The 18,161-nt window shown below is 40.8% G+C and overlaps 1 protein-coding gene across 1 annotated transcript; it reads left to right on the plus strand.

Moving 5' to 3' along the window:
* Positions 1 to 854: 854 nt before the first annotated feature.
* Positions 855 to 17,593, plus strand: timm17a (translocase of inner mitochondrial membrane 17 homolog A (yeast)). The gene is made up of 6 exons (XM_068057196.1): positions 855 to 958; positions 4,362 to 4,461; positions 9,260 to 9,323; positions 10,880 to 11,008; positions 14,394 to 14,504; positions 16,507 to 17,593. The coding sequence occupies exons 1-6, from the start codon at positions 933 to 935 to the stop codon at positions 16,575 to 16,577; spliced, it is 501 nt and encodes a 166-aa protein (XP_067913297.1). The 5' UTR covers positions 855 to 932; the 3' UTR covers positions 16,578 to 17,593.
* Positions 17,594 to 18,161: the final 568 nt, after the last annotated feature.

An 18,161-nucleotide genomic window follows, 5' to 3' on the forward strand; every position in this document is an offset into this window, starting at 1 on the left:
TCTCTCCCCCCCCTCCCCTCCCCTCCCTCTTTCTCTCCTCCCCTCCCCTCCCTCTTTCTCTCCTCCCCTCCCCTCCCTCTTTCTCTCCCCCCTCCCCTCCCTCTTTCTGTCCCCCTCCCCTCCCTCTTTCTGTCCCCCTCCCCTCCCTCTTTCTGTCCCCCTCCTCCCCTCCCCTCCCCTCCCTCTTTCTGTCCCGTCCTCCCCTCCCCTCCCTCTTTCTGTCCCCCCCCTCCCCTCCCCTCCCTCTTTCTCTCCTCCCCTCCCCTCCCTCTTTCTCTCCTCTCCTCCCCTCCCCTCCCTCTTTCTCTCCTCCCCTCCCCTCCCCTCCCTCTTTCTCTCCTCCCCTCCCCTCCCTCCCCTCTTTCTCTCCCCCCCCCTCTTTCTCTCCCCCCCCCCTCTTTCTCTCCCTCTCCGGCACCGTTACCGCTGATCTCCCCGGCCCCCGCGCTGATCACTCCGGCCATTGTATTCTGCCACGTGTTTGTTAGGTTTCATCTCTGTGATTTTTTGAGCAGCGCCATCTTTAGTCCTGGCAGCTGCTACAGTCGCAGGCTGTGACGTTTTCTTGGCACATGCTGTATCTGCGCATGTGCCAAAACAGCGCCACCTACCGATCGCGTTGTCAATAATTGCTGTTTCAGGGAAGGCTGCTTCCAATCTCAGAGTATTTTCCTTCTCCTAAAAATTCTTTGCCTTTTGGTTTATTGCTGAACTATACATGGTTATCCGTTATTTTTTTTTCCAAATTCTTGCTTTGAGTAAGAATAAATTAACGCAGAGAACTTCCAGATGATTACACTGAAAATGCAAAGAGCCTTTAGACTTCGATCTGTCCTGAGCAGGAAGCCAATCGCTACCGTTCTGCACATGCGCACCAATGACTGGCGCGGCGCATGTGTATTGGTGGAGAGGGTGTTGCGTCATAGAGGAAGATGGAGGAATATGCACGCGAGCCGTGGTGAGGGAAGAATGGAATTGAGGGAGAGAGAATGAGGGGGGAAATGGAGAGGGAGGAGGGAATGATGGGGGCTGGGGGAGAGGGAGGCCGTTCGCTGTGGAATCTAGAACTCCCATTGCAGCTCCGGCTTCGCTGTGTGTCTGTGACCTTCCTTATGCAGTGAGTCACCAGGCCTGCGGTGGGCCAAGTGTTTTGGAGTTGTGGGGGTGCGAGTATCTGGGCCACGGCAGCTGTAGTAGAGTCTGTTCTGGCTGAGGGGAGGGAGCGGGGTGATGTACAGTAGTTGTTTCTGGCCTGTGGGTTAGGTATAATGGGGAGAGTGCCCTGACCAACTGGCTGTTAGTGGTAGTGGGGTGTATAGGGATGTCAGTGCTGTCCAGGTATTTGATGGTGTGCTAGCTGTTCAGGCTCTCTGTTTTTGGTATGTCAATGCTGGACTGGTGTGCCTGAGCCAGGCCGCTATGTGGTTGTACGGGATTCTACGAGCTTTGTCTGGTCACAGAAGACTTTTTTGCATACAGCAAGTTCACCTCAGTCTGGAGGGCATTCTGAATGAGAAGTGTCAGTTTGTCTTATTGGTAACATTTTGGAAGGTTGTGGGTTTGAGCCTACTTCAGAATTTGAGCACTTACCCTGACTGACACTTCAGTGCACTGCTGAGGGAGTGCTGCATTGTTAGAAATACTATCCTTCATATGTAACATTAAATTGAGGTCCCGTCAGCTTGTTTCACTGGTTTGGATGGATATTTTAAGAATCCATGGTGGTATTGATGGAAGAGTAAGGTCTCCTGGCCAGTATTTCTCCTTCAACTTGTATCACTAAAATCAGATTAACCAGTTTTAATGTTTGTGAGATCTTGCTGTGTACAATATTACTATGCCATTTGCTCACTGCATTGGTCAACTACATTTCAGAAATAATTTATATGTGAAATGTTTTGAGACATTCCTGAGAGATGTGATTTTATTCTTTGCAAACATTTTCTGCCCGATGTGGTAGAGCATCTGTTGAAGCTGCTGCTGATGAAGGCTTTTGGTATTGAATTGGTGATTTTGAAGATTTTGTTTTGTGAATTTGATTTCACAGGGCTTTGTTGATTAAACAAAATCCATGTAACCTGTGAAAATGGACATTCCTAATGCTTCCAGATTCCAGAGCTGCTTCAGAAATTGAGCAAATTTACTGAAAATTGCTACATAAAAATTGCAGTAGTTTTTGTCATTCCTGTGTATTTGAGATTTGCCGTAGCATGTAGTACAATCTTCAGCCAGAAGTGCCGAGTTGATGATCCATCTCGGTCTCCTCCTGAAGTCCGCAGCGTCACAGATGCCAGACTTCAGCCAATTCGATTCACTTCACTCCGCCTGATATAAAGAAATGACTGAAGGCACTGGATACTGCAAAGGCTATGGGTCCTGACGATATTTTGGTAATAGTACTGAAGACCTGTGCTCCAGAATTGCTGTGCCCCTAGCCAAGCTGTTCCAGTACAGCTACAACACTGGCACCTACCCGGCAATGTGGAAAATTGCCCAGGTATGTCCTGTACACAAAAAGCAGGACAAGTCCAATCCGGCCAGTTACTGCCCCAATCAAGTCTACTCTCAATCATCAGTAAAGTGATGGAAGGTGTCATTGATAGTGCTATCAGGCAGCACTTGCTTAGCAATAACCTGCTCAGTGACGCTCAGTTTGGGTTCTGCCAGGCTCACTCAGCTCCTGACCTCATTACAGCCTTGGTTCAAACATGAACAAAAGAGCTGAACTCGAGATGAGGTGAGTGTGACTGCCCTGGACATCAAGGCAGCATTTGACTTAGTATGGTATCAAGGGGCCCTAGCAAAACTGAAGTTAATGGGAATCAGGGGGAAAACTCTCCGCTGGTTGGAGTCATACCTCGCCAAAGGAAAATGGTTGTGGTTGTTGGAGGTCAGTCATCTCAGCTCCAGGACATCACTGCAGGAGTTCCTCAGGGTAGTGTCTTAGGCCCAACCATCTTCAGCTGCTTCATCAATGACCTTCCTTCAATCATAAGGTCAGAAATGGGGATGTTCGCTGATGATTGCACAAGGTTCAGCACCATTCGTGACTCCTCAGATACTGAAGCAGTCCATGTAGAAATGCAGCAAGACCTGGACAATATCCAGGCTTGAGCTGTTAATTGGCAAGTAACATTCACGCCACACAAGTGCCAGGCAATGACCCATCTCCAAGAGAGAATCTAACCATCTGCCCATGACATTCAATGTCATTACGATCGCTGAATCCCCCACTATCAACATCCTAGGGGTTACCATTGGCCAGAAACTGAACTGGAGTAGCCATATAAATACCATGGCGACAAAAGCAGGTCAGAGGCTAGGAATCCTGCAGCGAGTAACTCACCACCTGCCTCCCCAAAGCCTGTCCAACATCTACAAGGCACAAGTCAGGAGTCTGATGGAATAGTCTCCACTTGCCTGGATGGGTCCAGCTCCAACATTCAAGAAGCTTGACGCCATCTAGGACAAAGCAGCCGGCTTGATTGGCACCCCATCCACCATCTTAAAAATTCACTCCCTCCACCACCGATGCACGGTGGCAGCACTGTGTACCATCTACAAGATGCACTGCAGCAATGCACCAAGGCTCCTTAGACAGCACCTTCCAAACCCACGACTTCTTACTAAGTAGAAGAGCAAGGGCAGCAAATGCATGGGAACACCACCACCTGCAAGTTCCCCTCCACGTCACACACCATCCTGACGTGGAACTATATCGCCGTTCCTTCACTGTCGCCGGGTCAAAATCCTGGAACTCCCTAACAGCACTGGGTGTACCTACCTCACGTGGACTGCAGCGGTTCAAGAAGGCAGATCACCACCACCTTCTCGAGCAATTAGGGATGGGCAATAAATGCCAGCCTAGCCAGCGACATCCACGTCCCATGAATGAATAAAAAAAAAAGTCAAGTTGAGTTAGCTGTGTTCTGAGAAAACTCAGTCTGTTTAATGGACTGAGTTGGCATGCAAATCAATAGTCAAAGGTACCTCACTAATTTAATCAGGAACAAATGACATTGTAATTGTTTTGACTTTTTTTCCTGTGGAATATGTTTCCAGGAAAATTGATGTCACCAGTGGTTTGCTACAACATTACAAGTAAACTTTGTGGAGAACTTTTATTAAAAAAAAAATAGTAGTGCTTGTTGTGGTTAAACTCAGCTGGTCAGAGGGGTGAGCCTGTGGATTTCTATATGGCTATGATTAGAGCAGCCATGAAATTGGCCATCATGAGGTAATGGTGAATAGCCATGTCAGTCTGTGCTTTTGTCTTTCCTGCTTGGTTGGACAGCTAACATGGCCAAGTTATATTTTCTAATGTGCAGCATCTAAGCAATTTCTTTATTCTTTTTTGTTAGCCCATGGAGGATAGTTGATGACTGTGGTGGTGCTTTTACAATGGGTGCCATTGGTGGTGGAATATTTCAGTCTATTAAAGGCTTCAGGAATGCTCCAGTGGTAAGTTATTTCACCACCCTGATAAAGTTCAGGTATATTGATTTTTGTGGTTTAAAAATGTTCAGTTATTTTATACAATTCCATGGCCATCATTTGTAATGCTCCTGATGGATGACTGGTAATGCCAGGGTGTTAATTTCAATGTGCGGTGTATCTTGAGCTGAAAAAGGAGACATTTTCTATAATTCTATTTTCACTTTCTACTCTAGTGTCATCTTCATGACCACCAGACATGATTACTCCAATACTGACCTTCAGTCATCCACCTTTTATAAATTTCAGCTCATCCAAAACTCTGCTGCCCACATCCTAGTCCAGCTTGCCCATCACGTTGGAACAAGAATAAACCATTCAGCTTCTCAAGCCTGTTCTTTCATTCAGTTAGATCATGGCTGATCTGTTCTTCAACTCCATTTACCTGCCTTTATTCCATATGCCTAATCCCCATACCTAACAAAAAACAATCAATCGCAGTCTTAAAAATTTGATCCAACATACGTTGCCTTTAGAGGGAGAGGGTTCCAGATTTTCACTACCCATTTAATGACACATGCGTTCTGATTTCACTCCCAAATGGCTTGGCTCTGATTTTAAGTTTATACCCTCTTTCTGGATTTCCCTAGCAGAGTCACTTGCAATGTCCTCTCCGTTCCTGCACCATTATCCGTAGCGTCCCCCGAGGGTCTGTGCTTGGTCCCCCGCTCCTATCTCTTGCCATCATTCGAAAATGCAGCAGGTTCAACATATCTGCTGCGACAGCTCTAGCTCACCATCATCTCTATCGACCCCTTCACTGTTTTTGATTTGTCACACTACTTGTCTGATGTCCAGGTCTGGGTGTGCAGAAATTTCCTTCAACTAAGGGCGGTGCAGTGGTTAGCACCGCAGCCTCACAGCTCCAGAGACCCAGGTTTGATTCTGGGTACTGCCTGTGCGGAGTTTGCAAGTTCTCTCTGTGACCGCTGGGTTTTCGCCGGGTGCTCCGGTTTCCTCCCACAGCCAAAGACTTGCAGGTGATAGGTAAATTGGCCGTTGTAAGTTGCCCCTAGTTTAGGTAGGTGGTAGGGAATATGGGATTGCTGCAGGGTTAGTATAAATGGGTGGTTGTTGGTCGGCACAGACTTGGTGGGCCGAGGGGCCTGTTTCAGTGCTGTATCTCTAAAATAAATAAATAAATATTGGGAAGAATGAAGCCATTGTCTTCAGCTCCCAGCACAATGTCTGTTCCCTAGCAGATTCCATCCCTCTCCCTGGTGACAGTCTGAAACTATAACAGACTGTTCACAACCTGGTGTCATATTTGACTCCGAGTTGAGCTTCCGACCACATATCTGCTCTGTCACCAAGACCGCCTGCTGTCATAGCCGTAGTATTGTCCAATGCAACCTCTGTCATAGCTATTTGTTGCTGAAACCCTCATCCATGTCTTTGTTCCCTCTAGACTTGACTATTCCAGTGCTCTACTGGCTGGCCTCCCATCTTCCACCCTTCATAATCCAAAGGTCTGCTACTTGTATCCTAACTTGTGCAAGTCCTATTCACCTATCACCCCTGTGCTTGCTGACCTACATTGACTCCCCGTTAACCAATGACTCAATTTTAAAATTCTCATCCTTGTTTTCTACTTCTTCATGCCTTCACCCCTTCCTATTTCTGTAACCTCCTTCGGCCCTACAACCCTCAAACTGTGTGCTCCTCCAATTCTGGCTTCTTGTGCATCCCCAATTTTAATCACTCCACTATTGGTGACCGTGCCTTCAGCTGCCTAGGTTCGAAGCTGTGGAATTTCCCCTGTCAATCTCTCCAGCTCTCTACTTCTCTGTCCTTTAAGACATCTCTTAAAACCCAACTCTTTAACTAAGCTTTTGGCCATTTATTCTAATATCTCCTTATGTGACCGTCAAATTTAGGTTGCTAATGCTCTTGTGATGCACCTTGGGACGTTTTTACTATGTTAAAGGCACTACATAAATGCAAGTTGTTGTTGATACTCTCTTTACCAAATCTGTCATGGGTACGTGGGGAATTGTGGGTGGTTCCCACTGTTCAACTCCCATCTGACCGCAGCAAGCGCATTTTTGTTATTTAACAAGTTGGTGTTTTATTTGTCAAAGAAACAGACGGCGACAGGTTTGTAGGTTTAAAACAGAAAATCAATTACTTATTGATCAATAAGCCTTATCCCAAAATTATCACAACCGCATCCATTCACGCATTTGCTCGTGCGCGCGCACACGCGCAAGAGGAGACAGAGAAGAGAAAAAGGGGTAAGCGATTATAAGTGGGGGTAGCTGTCGGTGGGGGGAGTCACAGTAACTTGTTGAATTCTTTTGGAAGTCAAGTTCTCGTTGGCTGCAGGCCTGAGGTGATTGTAGATTTCTCTCCTGGTTGGAAGTTCAGTTGAAATCAGTGGATCACTTTTAATTCACTGCCGTGTAGATGTAGAATTCTGCATCAGGGCACATGCCTTCTGGATTGCTTGAACTAAGCTTCTTGGGTGCTGCTTTCTGTCGTGTCTCTTTCCAAGCACACTCTCTAGGCTGCTTTTTTAAGGTAAAGCTGTGTTACATCTCACTTCCGAGTGGGAGGCACTTTGGTCTCTCCTCCATGGCGATCGCACATTGGCTCAGGATTTGGCTACTTCATACTTTCTTTGTTTCAAAGAACCCATTCAGTTCTGGAATATTTTAGGATGGGTGCGGTTGACACCTCTTAGCTTTGAAGATTTTCCTTTGTCCCTGTCAGTTTGAATATTCAAAGGCCAAGTCCTTTTCCTTCAGTGGCCATGTTGGAGCATTGTTCATTTTTTAAAAAGGCAAAGTCAGTTTTTATAACTCTTCAGATTTTGTCCATAATTTTTTATCGTCGCACTTGTAGGTGTGACAAATCCCCTTCTCATTTTAAAGACCTTGGTCAGATCATCCCTCAACGTTCTAAATTCAAGAGAATATAAATCAAAGTTATGCAACCTGTCCTGTAACCATTTAAGTTGTTTAATTCTGGCGAATCTGCATTGTACCCTTTTCTACCTTCCAAGGACATTATATCTTTCCTGAGGTTCGATGCCCTCATCTGAATGTAGTACTTCAGATGGGCTGTGACCAAAGCTCTACACCTGAAGCATTACTTCCTCACTTTTGAATGCCAGCCCTCTTGAGAAAGACTAACATTCCATTAATCGTTTGATTACTTTTTATACATGTGCACTAGCTAATAGTGATTTTTGTGCAGAGACTCCTAAATCTCTCTGCTCGTCCACAGTTCCTAGCCATGTAAGACAATATTAGTTTTCTTTCTCAGATTCAAATGGATGACTTCACACTTCCCCCACATTGAACTCCATCTGCCAAAATTTTTCCCACTCACTTTGTCTATAACCCTTTATAATTTCCTGTTGCCAACCACATCACATACTGTGGCTCCAAAGTGTCATCTGTAAACTTCAAAATACAGCTCTCTATTAATCAAGTCATTAATATATGTGGCAAAAAGCTGAGGCACCAATACAGATCCCCAAAACACCAGTTGTTGCATCCCACCAATCAACGAACTTTCCCATTATCCCTAATCTGTCCCCTACTTCCCAATGAATTGCCACAGTGATACCTCCAATTCTGTGCCCTCTCATTTTTGCTCATAATCTCTTCTGCAGAACCTTATCAAGTGCCTTTTGGAAGTCCATTTTGACAACGTCCATAGACAATTCCCTGTCCACTATGCGAGGGTTCTTCAAAAAAAAAATTCAACTAGTCAGACATAACTTAGCCTTCACAAATCCGTGCTTGCTGACTTTTATTAGCTGATACTTGTTCAAGTGCTAATCTCTTCCAGTAACTTCCCCACAATTTTTGATAAACTGACAAGTCTGTACATATTTGGTTTCTCCCTTTCCCGTCTTAAATTCTTGTGTCATAAATCCTTCAGTGGTTGCACCCTATTTCTGTAATCGTCTCTAGCCATGCCCACTCCTCTATCTTCCTGGACATACTGTTCTTTCTGATTCTGACATACCCTGTCTCTTTGTTCCAGCATTGACAGTAATGTCTTCGGGTGCCTGGACCCCTATCCTCTTGAATTCCCTTCCTATGATCTGACTTTTCCTCCTTTGAGACCTACCTCATCTTTTCTTCGGCTCGACATCTGTTTTTTCTTGTGCCTCTGAATAACCTTGTGGCTTGTTTTGTGTTAAAAGTACTATATAAATGCAAGTCGTTATTGTACATGTATATATCTACTATGTATTATGAAGTTTTTGCTTTTACATGTCAATAATATCACTATCAATTTCATAAGCCACTAATTTTGTAGAAATAATAAGGATAACATTTTTGGTACGCGGTGCAAATGTAGGAGTCTAACTGAAACAATTGATTCCCTACAGATTCAGTGAATTGCACAAGTTGGCTTGAATTTGGTTTGAGCATTCCACAAATATGCATACAAGCACAAAAGTAGAGAGTGATTCGCACTGTGGTTAAAATGCTCTGATTAAATATATATAGCTATTCTAAACTATTTTGGCTTTGGTGGAGTGGTACTAATATTATTAAGTGACTTTAAGTGTATCACTACAGGTACTTTTGCATTTTGCACATACTTCCTCTGAACAGCCACAGACCTGAAACGTTAACTCTGTTTCTCTATGCACAGATGCTGCCAGACCTGCTGTGTATTTCCAGCTCTCTGTTTTTATTTGATTTCCAGCATCCGCAGTATTTTGCTTTTATTTCTTTAATATGCCTTTTGCACTGCTTTCAAGCACTATTAACCTTATGTTTTCTTTCTTGGTTAAAAACAGGGAATGAATCACAGACTTCGCGGAAGTCTGACAGCTGTTAAGATCAGAGCTCCACAATTAGGAGGTATGTTAGTTATATTTGTACAATATAAATTGCAATTCATTACTAAAATTAAAGAACCAACGATAAAAGTTTGTCTTTTGAATCAGGTTGGTTCTCTCAATTGGCAAACCTACCACAATTATGGCTGAATACTGAACTGTGGAAGGACTCTAAGCTGTAAACATAGGAGTGTAAAGAAGGCTTTCTTTACTGTTACACTTCCAGGCTGTTCAGACATGAAACATCCCAGGAAGAACACACTTGCTTAATTGGAATGGCAAGATGGGCGCTGAGACACCATGGGACAGGGAAACAAATCCACCTAATCCTATATGTCAAACAATGGTGGTCCAGTTTGGAAGTCTTTCTAGCAAATGCTGGGCATCTGAGCCTTGTGAAGACTTATTTTATCCACAGTGGCACAGTTTGTTGAAAAATGGATTCTGTAAGGCTTTCTAAAACTCATTCTGTTAAATTATTTTACTGTGTTATGGAAGTACAAATCATTTAATAAACAAAGCTATCCTTTTTTTTGGCATGGCTAAATACATTATACTTTTACCGGAATCAGAATGTGTTGAGTTTATGCTGAACCTTAGGTTTTGAGGACGTAGTCTAGGATGACAACTTCTGAGGAATTTCTCTGTTGTGAGAGATGCCACCTTCTCGGTGAGAAGTTAAACCCAGACATCATCTACCTTTTCAACTGGATGTAAAAGAGGAAGAACTTGAAGAAATGTTCCAGCCAACATTCCTCGCAATCAACGCCACTAAAATGAATTGACTATTTATTCATCCCATTTGTTTACTGTTTCTTACATCAATGTGCAAATGTGCCTATGTGACAACTTGCTGTACCTCAGAAGTAATTAATTGATTGTGAAGCATTTGCATCCTGCAAAGTGGCTATGTGATAATCTAGTGTCTCCATTGTATATTTGTCCCTTTTAGCAGTAGAAGTCAAATTTGAATGAGACACCTGCTGAGGTTTCCTTCTACAAATTATTTATTCCAGAGCAGTCAATAGTCTGTCCTACAACAGTATGGTAATCCTAAGCATGACCAACTAATATTGCTTCTTTTAACCTGACCTGGACAGAACAGCCTTAATTATGTAGCCAGTTACTATTATTTGATTGAAATATTTCAGGTATTTGTTACTTTTGCTAGTGCCTGCCAAGTATCAGAAAAACTTCAAAGGAAAACAAACTCCCGATTGAAAGAAAAAAATGGTTAGTTTATTGAAGCAGTTTCATTGCTTAATAATTTATTCTAATAATCTGGTTATGTTAAGAATTATTGTAGCCAATTAACCCACCTTTGTTCCATTGAGATCAGCTTGCAGTATGTCAGGTTTTATGTAGTTATCAATGTTTTTTGTATATAAAAGAAATCACTATTGGGGTATAACTTTCTCAATCTGTGGAAGTAAGTATTCACTTTATGTACACTTTGATTATAATTTGTTTGGGAATTTAATTTTTTCAGCTTTCTGCTGCAAAATGTCTGTGGTAATTTAGACTAGTTTTATTTTATGTAGTTAATATGTAGCTCGTGTTCACTTTTTATGATTTTAGGAAGCTTTGCCATATGGGGTGGGCTATTTTCAATGATTGACTGTGGCTTAGTGAAGGTCAGAGGTAAAGAAGATCCGTGGAATTCTATAACCAGTGGAGCCTTAACAGGAGCCATATTAGCTGCAAGAAGTAAGTGAAACAATCCTGTAATTTTGTAACCGTGAGTTAGTGTGATGTTTCAACTTGGTATGTAACAACAATTGGAATGCAACTCAGCAGGGGAACTTTAATTTTGCAAGTCACTGTTGTAATACTTTTTCCGCATATTGCTGTATTCTGTCAAAGCCATTTTACCAATCTATCATAGAGGGTAAAGTAAAAAATCATGAATCTATTTTGTGGTAACCAAGATCATTTTATTTGGTTGTATTTTCATACAAACAGCAATTTTCAAAACTCTAACAAACCCATGAAGACTAAACCTACTATCATCCAAAAATATTATCGCAGGAAATTTTAAAAGCTGTAATTTGTCTACCTTGTCCTGAAAAAATATTTTACGCAATCCTGAATTTGATTAATTTATTGTCTCTGTAGACATTTCTCGCATTCAAAATAAATGTCTTGCAGGAATATTGTTCATGCAGATACACAGGTAACATAACCTAATTAATGCGGGCTCTAGAAAACTGTTGATTGTATGCCAATATTGTCTGCACACTTTTATGCAATCTGAATGTAGGCTACAAACCTTCCCATTATCTTTCTATTGTCCAAACAAATTGAAAACTGGTAAGTATATCTTGCTGTTCTCTGCTGCCAGTGGGTTTTGAATGGATTATATGCAGATCACACTTTGAAATCAGCCTTATATTGCAAGTGGATTGCAAAAAAAGGCATTTATCTCATTGACTCACGGTTTAGTAATGCATAATCTGGTTGCTAATTATCTTTCCAGCATTCCTGAATTTTCAGTTATGCTAGTTTGTATTTCAAGTTATAGTTGCCTGTGAGCCCCAAAAGGCACAAAGCTTTCTCCTAGAGTGCTTTTAATTGCATATTGGTGAGGTGCAGTTTGGGAGGGATTATATTCTGATCCTTAATTCTGAATTTGGCTTTTAGCACCTTATTAGGCACTAGTTGGGAACCAGGAGATAATTGTCTATATTGGAATAGTTCTAGAGATAATTTCCATTGTTTTGAATATATCTGAAAGCTGTGCAACCCAAAGTTTCTAATAATGAAATGTCTAAGTCATTTCGGCGGCGCAGTGGTTAGCACCGCAGCCTCACAGCTCCAGGGACCCGGGTTCGATTCTGGGTACTGCCTGTGCGGAGTTTGCAAGTTCTCCCTGTGTCTGCGTGGGTTTCCTCCGGGTGCTCCGGTTTCCTCCCACATGCCAAAGACTTGCAGGTTGATCGGTTAATTGGCCATTATAAATTGCCCCTAGTATAGGTAGGTGGTAGGGAAATATATAGGGACAGGTGGGGATGTGATAGGAATGTGGGATTAGTGTAGGATTAGTATAAATGGGTGGTTGATGGTCGGCACAGACTCGGTGGGCCGAAGGGCCTGTTTCAGTGCTGTATCTCTAAACTAAACATCTAGCTTATATTAATGCTCTAGGATATGACCATACTGTGAAGTGTTTATTGATGATTTCACCACAATATCCATTTACTTTTAAATGCACTGAAATCTTGAATTTGTATACTCTTAGGGACCAATAACACAAAACCAATGATAATGCTGTCTACTTCAGCCCTTTTTTAATCTTGTTCTAGCAGTTTTGCAGCAGCAAAGTACTGTGATAATGGGAAATCAGGATTGTTTTTAATAGTATTAGAACAAACTAGTACCTTTTGATGCACTTGTGTTCTGTATCTTGTTCCAACACTAAAATTAGTTGGAACTGTGTTGTAAAAGCGTTCTATATTATTGAAATAGATTTCAGAGCTGAGGAACTTTGTTTTAGATTATTTTAGGATACTGTTTTATTTAAGCTAGTCCCATTTTAATAACTGTGGCCCAAGTTGCTTGTTCTAGTTTACTAGGTCCAGTTCAGGAAGTGGTATGAGGGAACTTTATAAACGTTTTACAAAAAGTTTTAAAATAGAGGCTCATGATTCTATTCAGTTCCAGGTGATATAACGTGTGGTGTTTGATTCAAATGATCTGTGCATTCAAGCACAAAAATGTATTACATGTTGAGAATGAATGCTTTTTACAACTTTAGAAAATTATAATCTGACTGTAGCACCAATCCAATCAGCAGTGATTATCCAGTACCAATATCTGTAGTTATGTTGATTTATAATACTAAAACAGGTTAAACAGTCCAACTAGTCTGTTTGTTTATTCTTCACATCAGTATAGTCATAACCCTGTGTATCTGCCCTGTTCGCATTTGCCTATATTCCCTTTTGCTTCATCCACCTATCTAACCTATCAAAAGCTGGCATGGTTTCTGGTTCCATCACTATCCTCAGTGGTGCATTTTACAGCCTACAAATTTCTTCCTGCTCTCTGTCCTAAATCTTGTATCTCTATCCCTCGTTGTAGACCCATCAACTCTGGAAACAGTCTATTTCTATTTACTGCCCCATTCCTTCATCATTTTAAACACCTATTAAATCTTTCCGTTATCTCCTTTTCTAATGAAAACAGACCCAATTTTCAAGTCTTTCTTTGTAATTATATTTCCTCGTAACAGGCAACATCCCAGTGAGCCCAGTGATCCTCTTGTACTTCCTTGGCATCTTTGTTATAGTTTGGATAAACTGGATATGGGACTTCAACTTGAGTAGTCTTACTATAGTTTTATATAGATTCAGCATTAAATCTTGATCTTTATATTCTATATCTCTTGCCATAAAACCGTATTCCATTGGCTTTTTTTTAATGGCTTTATCCACTTGTGATGCTGCTTTTGATCTCTTGAGAATCTGAATCCATCAAATTTCTCTCTTTCCACATCATCCAATGATCTCCAATTAAAAGTTATACTTTTTTAAAACAAAATGTACTACCTCATACTTGCTGGCGTTGAATTCCATTGTCACTTTTTTTTGTCCATTGAGTCAGTATCCCCATGCAGCCTCTTTTGGTCCTCAGACTTATTTTCTACGTAGCCTATTTTAGTATTGTCTGGCCCTTTATTCAAGTTGTTGATGTATAAAGTGAATGATAGTCCCAGAATAAAATCCTGTAGCACATGAATATCCATTTACAACCATTGACAAACTGCTTAACTTGTACTCTGATTCCACCCTTCTAACCAGTTTTTAATCCACTTTACTACTCTTCCCCTAATTCTAGTCTCCTGTATGGTACTTTGTCAAAGGCTGTCTGAAAGTCCATGTACACCATATCCACTACATTTCCCTCAACCACCAAAACAAAAATGTTAGTTTTAGTCCTCCTTTTTGAGAAAAAAATCTGTCTGTAAAACACTGCATTCCAGCATCTGCAGTATTTTGCTGTTATATTAGTATAATCTAGTTTGATATATTTTCACTGTGTGTGCTGGAGCATTTATTAGAATTCATTAACTCTGTGGGCGTTTTCATCTTAGATGGTCCAATGGCAATGGTGGGATCAGCCGCTATGGGAGGTATACTTCTTGCCTTGATTGAAGGTGCTGGCATAATGCTTACACGATTTGCTTCAACACAATTTCCAACGGGTAGGTTGCGAATGTAAAGGGACTGGTGGCAATAAATGTGGTATTGCGAGCATTGCCTACATCCCTGAGAAATATATAAAAATATTATTCATAAAAAGTATACAAGTATATGTTCAAGTGTATCAGTTTTGTGCTTTGGCTGGACAAATGGGTTATTTCCACAGATAATTACCTCGCTGAGCCCATTTGAGCAGGGTACGAAGGTTCTTCTGTCGGATACTTTTCCTTTCCTCCTGCAGGTGTCTGGTTGACACTTGTGCAGCTTCCCACATCGAGTTCTGCCTTGGTATCATTGTTCGTTAAGATTAGAGTGATGAAACCATTTCATTACTTGGTACAGCACAAGTTTCAACATCATTGCAAATGTAATATTTCAGATGCCTGATTTCTGCAGTGCAGAAATATTTGGGGAAACAACTTTTTGTATCTAATCTAATTAGCTATTTGCAAGCTAATCCATTTAAAAAAGTTTACAGCTAATAACCTATTATATGGCATTTTCTGTATAAATTGGTTAGACTAATCACAACTGAAATTTTCAGTAAGACTTATACTATCTAGAAAACATAAATGACTGCAGTTAGTATTTTTATTTGAATTGCTTATGTTGGGCTACTACAAATTTTCATATATACGTTCTATTTCTACTGACAAGTTAAATTAAAACGCTGTAAGTCAGGGATGTCCAACCTTTTACAGCAAGTATTCAGAAATATGAGGGAGACAGAATGCACCACATATGATCTGTACAGAAAATGAGAAATTGTCTTCCACGCCCATCCTACCCCCCAAAAAACCCTCAAACATGGGAACCTGGAGTTTCAGCTAGGTGCACTGCTTTTTCAGCGCAGTTTGCCTGAAATCGGACAAATGAGCATAAAAGATGAAGAAATTTCAACAATCTTTCATGTTGGCTTTAATACATTATGCTGGAAGCTGGCCCTGCCCACAAAACTGCTTATCCCCAGATCGAATTAATCACTGTTGTGAGTTTCCACCAATTGCATCTGTGTGTGGGCATTCGAAGAGGCTCTTAAAATTAAGATTGTTTTTAGGTGGAAGAACACTAAAAGTCATGCTTTAAAAGCTTTTAATATTTTTAATGTACTGAAAAACTGCCGTATACCATTGTCAATTGTAATTAGTTCTGCAGTTTTCAAGTCTTTTTCCATTATTTAAATTTGGGCTACTCACAGGTGGTGGACTGGACATTGATTAAAAATGCTCCTTTTTTGTGATAAGCTTATTTTCAGGTGTACCAAATTACCACAGTATACAAAGGAATATTTTTAATGCAATTTTTAAAAAGCAAATTATGTTTTAAACAGTCGTGGTAAAATTGTGGTTGGGTACCGAAGATTCTACAATCGTGATATGCAAATGAGTTTGTTTTTTAATCAAGTTTCCGCACAAATGTTTCTGAAAACAAGCGCAATTTGTGCCCAGATTGCCAATTACACCCAAAACAGAAACTCTTGGCCAGAAATTTCAGCCATGGCTCTTTAAACTTCCTCAGCCAGGTTAAAAAAAAGGGCGTTACCTGATTGGTGCAAAATCCATGATTGATCCAAACCAGGAAAGTTTAGAGTTGAGGCTGAACAGAAATTAAAAATCAGCTTCAAACAAAATGTTAAGGTGAAAGGAGCTGCCAAGGGCTCTATGGGCCAGATTTCAATGATTTCTTCTATTGTAGAAAATGAAGAAAACAAACCCAATTATTGTATGCTAAGATTGTAAAAATGTAAATCTGGCTGCAATGTAAAAAGTGGTTTGAAAAGACTGCTTGGAGCTCTACAGTCACCGTGTCTTATAAAGTTAGTCTGGTTCTGCACTAAATCTCAAAATTGTAATGTGAAAACAACTAAGAAAGTGACCTACTTTCAGTGGCAGTGGATCAAATTAGAAGTATTTAGAATTAACCAGAACTAGCTGCAATTACTGAAGAAAAGCTGGCAAACATATTGAAGTATTTTCTAAACTAAAGTGTCTTTTTCCTTTGTAGGTCCACAGTTTGCAGATGACCCTACTCAGCTACAGACTCCATCATTTGGCGAATATAGACAGTATCAGTGACACATTGATTGAAATACCTCTAGCTTTGTGGACGCTGAAGGACTAATAGAATATCATTAAGGGAACAAATAAGTCACTCCGGACATCCTGTGAAGAGCACGCTATCATATCTAGTCATATGTAACCAATTTTTCAAGGTGACTGAGTTATTGCAGAGCTGGTATGGTTAGAAAAGGCCATTGTAGAAAATTTTTCTGCCAATGGCCTTGGAATATATGTATATATGGTATGTACCATATTTTACCTTGATATGAAGGCCCTTGCATCAGAACTGTAATATATAATCCAAGATTATTTTTGTTCCTGAGTTCTCTGGTGAATGTATTTGTAAATTGTATGGTCAAATAATCTATTGACATTGTATCCCTATTATTTCAAATCTAGCAAAATATTATCACAACATCCGGTCTCTTCCTAAGAAGTATTGTACACTTTCAGACATTGGTTTTAGCTAGTAAAATCACAAAACTTTGAGGGAAAAGATTTGTTCCATCTCCTTATATTAAAAATTTAAGGCCAAATCCTCCACTTGGCAGGAATTTTAATGATTTAACACTTTGTGTACTGGATGTGTGAAAGTATGCTATGAGCTGTGCATGTTTTGGGTTGACTCAAGACATCTTAATTGGAAGTGTAATAATTATGAGCTACTTTATAGTATAAATTCAAATTAATAAATTTGGGCAGGGAAGGAACTACTCATTACCTAGCACAAGTAAAAGATAGCAATTTAGGTACCAGTATTTATAAGAAAACCCTTGTATTGACCTATAATTGGGTGTTCAAATCTAATGTAAGCTTATAAATATCACTGGTGCTGTCCTTCAACACATTGTATTGAATTGTGCATAAAGCAACTTGTCACTTGATTGTACCTAACTACAACCAAATTTCCATTAAGTTATAAATTGTGGCATAATGAAGAATACTAGTAAGATCTCTCATTTTTGAACATTTAGTATTGTAACTATCAGAAGACTGAGTGGATACTCAATAAATGTAATTATGGAACTATATGTTCATTTTCATCCTATCTTCTAATTGATAGAATTTGTTATGGTGAGGATAATCTAGTCAACAGCTAGACTGACTCGCCAGGATTTACAATTGAAATGTTCCCTATATTCTCCTCAATGTACCTTAATTATAGTGCAATCTCTGTTGGAGCCTTTGAGTACTCACTGCTGCTGAATTGAATTATTTGTTAGTCATTTGCAATTAAATTAACCATGTCACATACAGCTGATAAAGAGCCCTGTCGACCCTGCAAAGTCCTCCTTACGATCATCCGGGGGCTTGTACCAAAATTGGGAGAGCTGTCCCACAGGCTAGTCAAGCCACAGCCTGACATAGTCAGACTCACGGAATCATACCTTACAATGTCCCTGACACTACCATCCCTGAGTGTGTCCTGTGCCACCGGCAGGACAGACTCACCAGAGGTGGTGGTACATGGCATACAGGTGGGAGGGAGTTGCCCTGGGTGTCCTCAATATTGACGCTGAACTCCATGAAGTCTCATCGCAGCAGGTCAAACATGGGCAAGGAAACTGCCTCCCGTCAGCTGATGAATCATTGCTTCTC

The sequence above is a fragment of the Heterodontus francisci genome, chromosome 25 (genome assembly GCF_036365525.1).
Source record: "Heterodontus francisci isolate sHetFra1 chromosome 25, sHetFra1.hap1, whole genome shotgun sequence".
NCBI classification, from domain to species: Eukaryota; Metazoa; Chordata; class Chondrichthyes; order Heterodontiformes; family Heterodontidae; genus Heterodontus; species Heterodontus francisci.

Bases quoted from the DNA above. Each gene is read 5' to 3' on its own strand.
- timm17a (XM_068057196.1), top strand. From the start codon at position 933: ATGGAGGAATATGCACGCGAGCCGTG. The intron at 959-4,361 runs GTGAGGGAAGAA...CTTTTTTGTTAG, and splicing joins GAATATGCACGCGAGCCGTG to CCCATGGAGGATAGTTGATG. The intron at 14,505-16,506 runs GTAGGTTGCGAA...TTTCCTTTGTAG, and splicing joins TTCAACACAATTTCCAACGG to GTCCACAGTTTGCAGATGAC.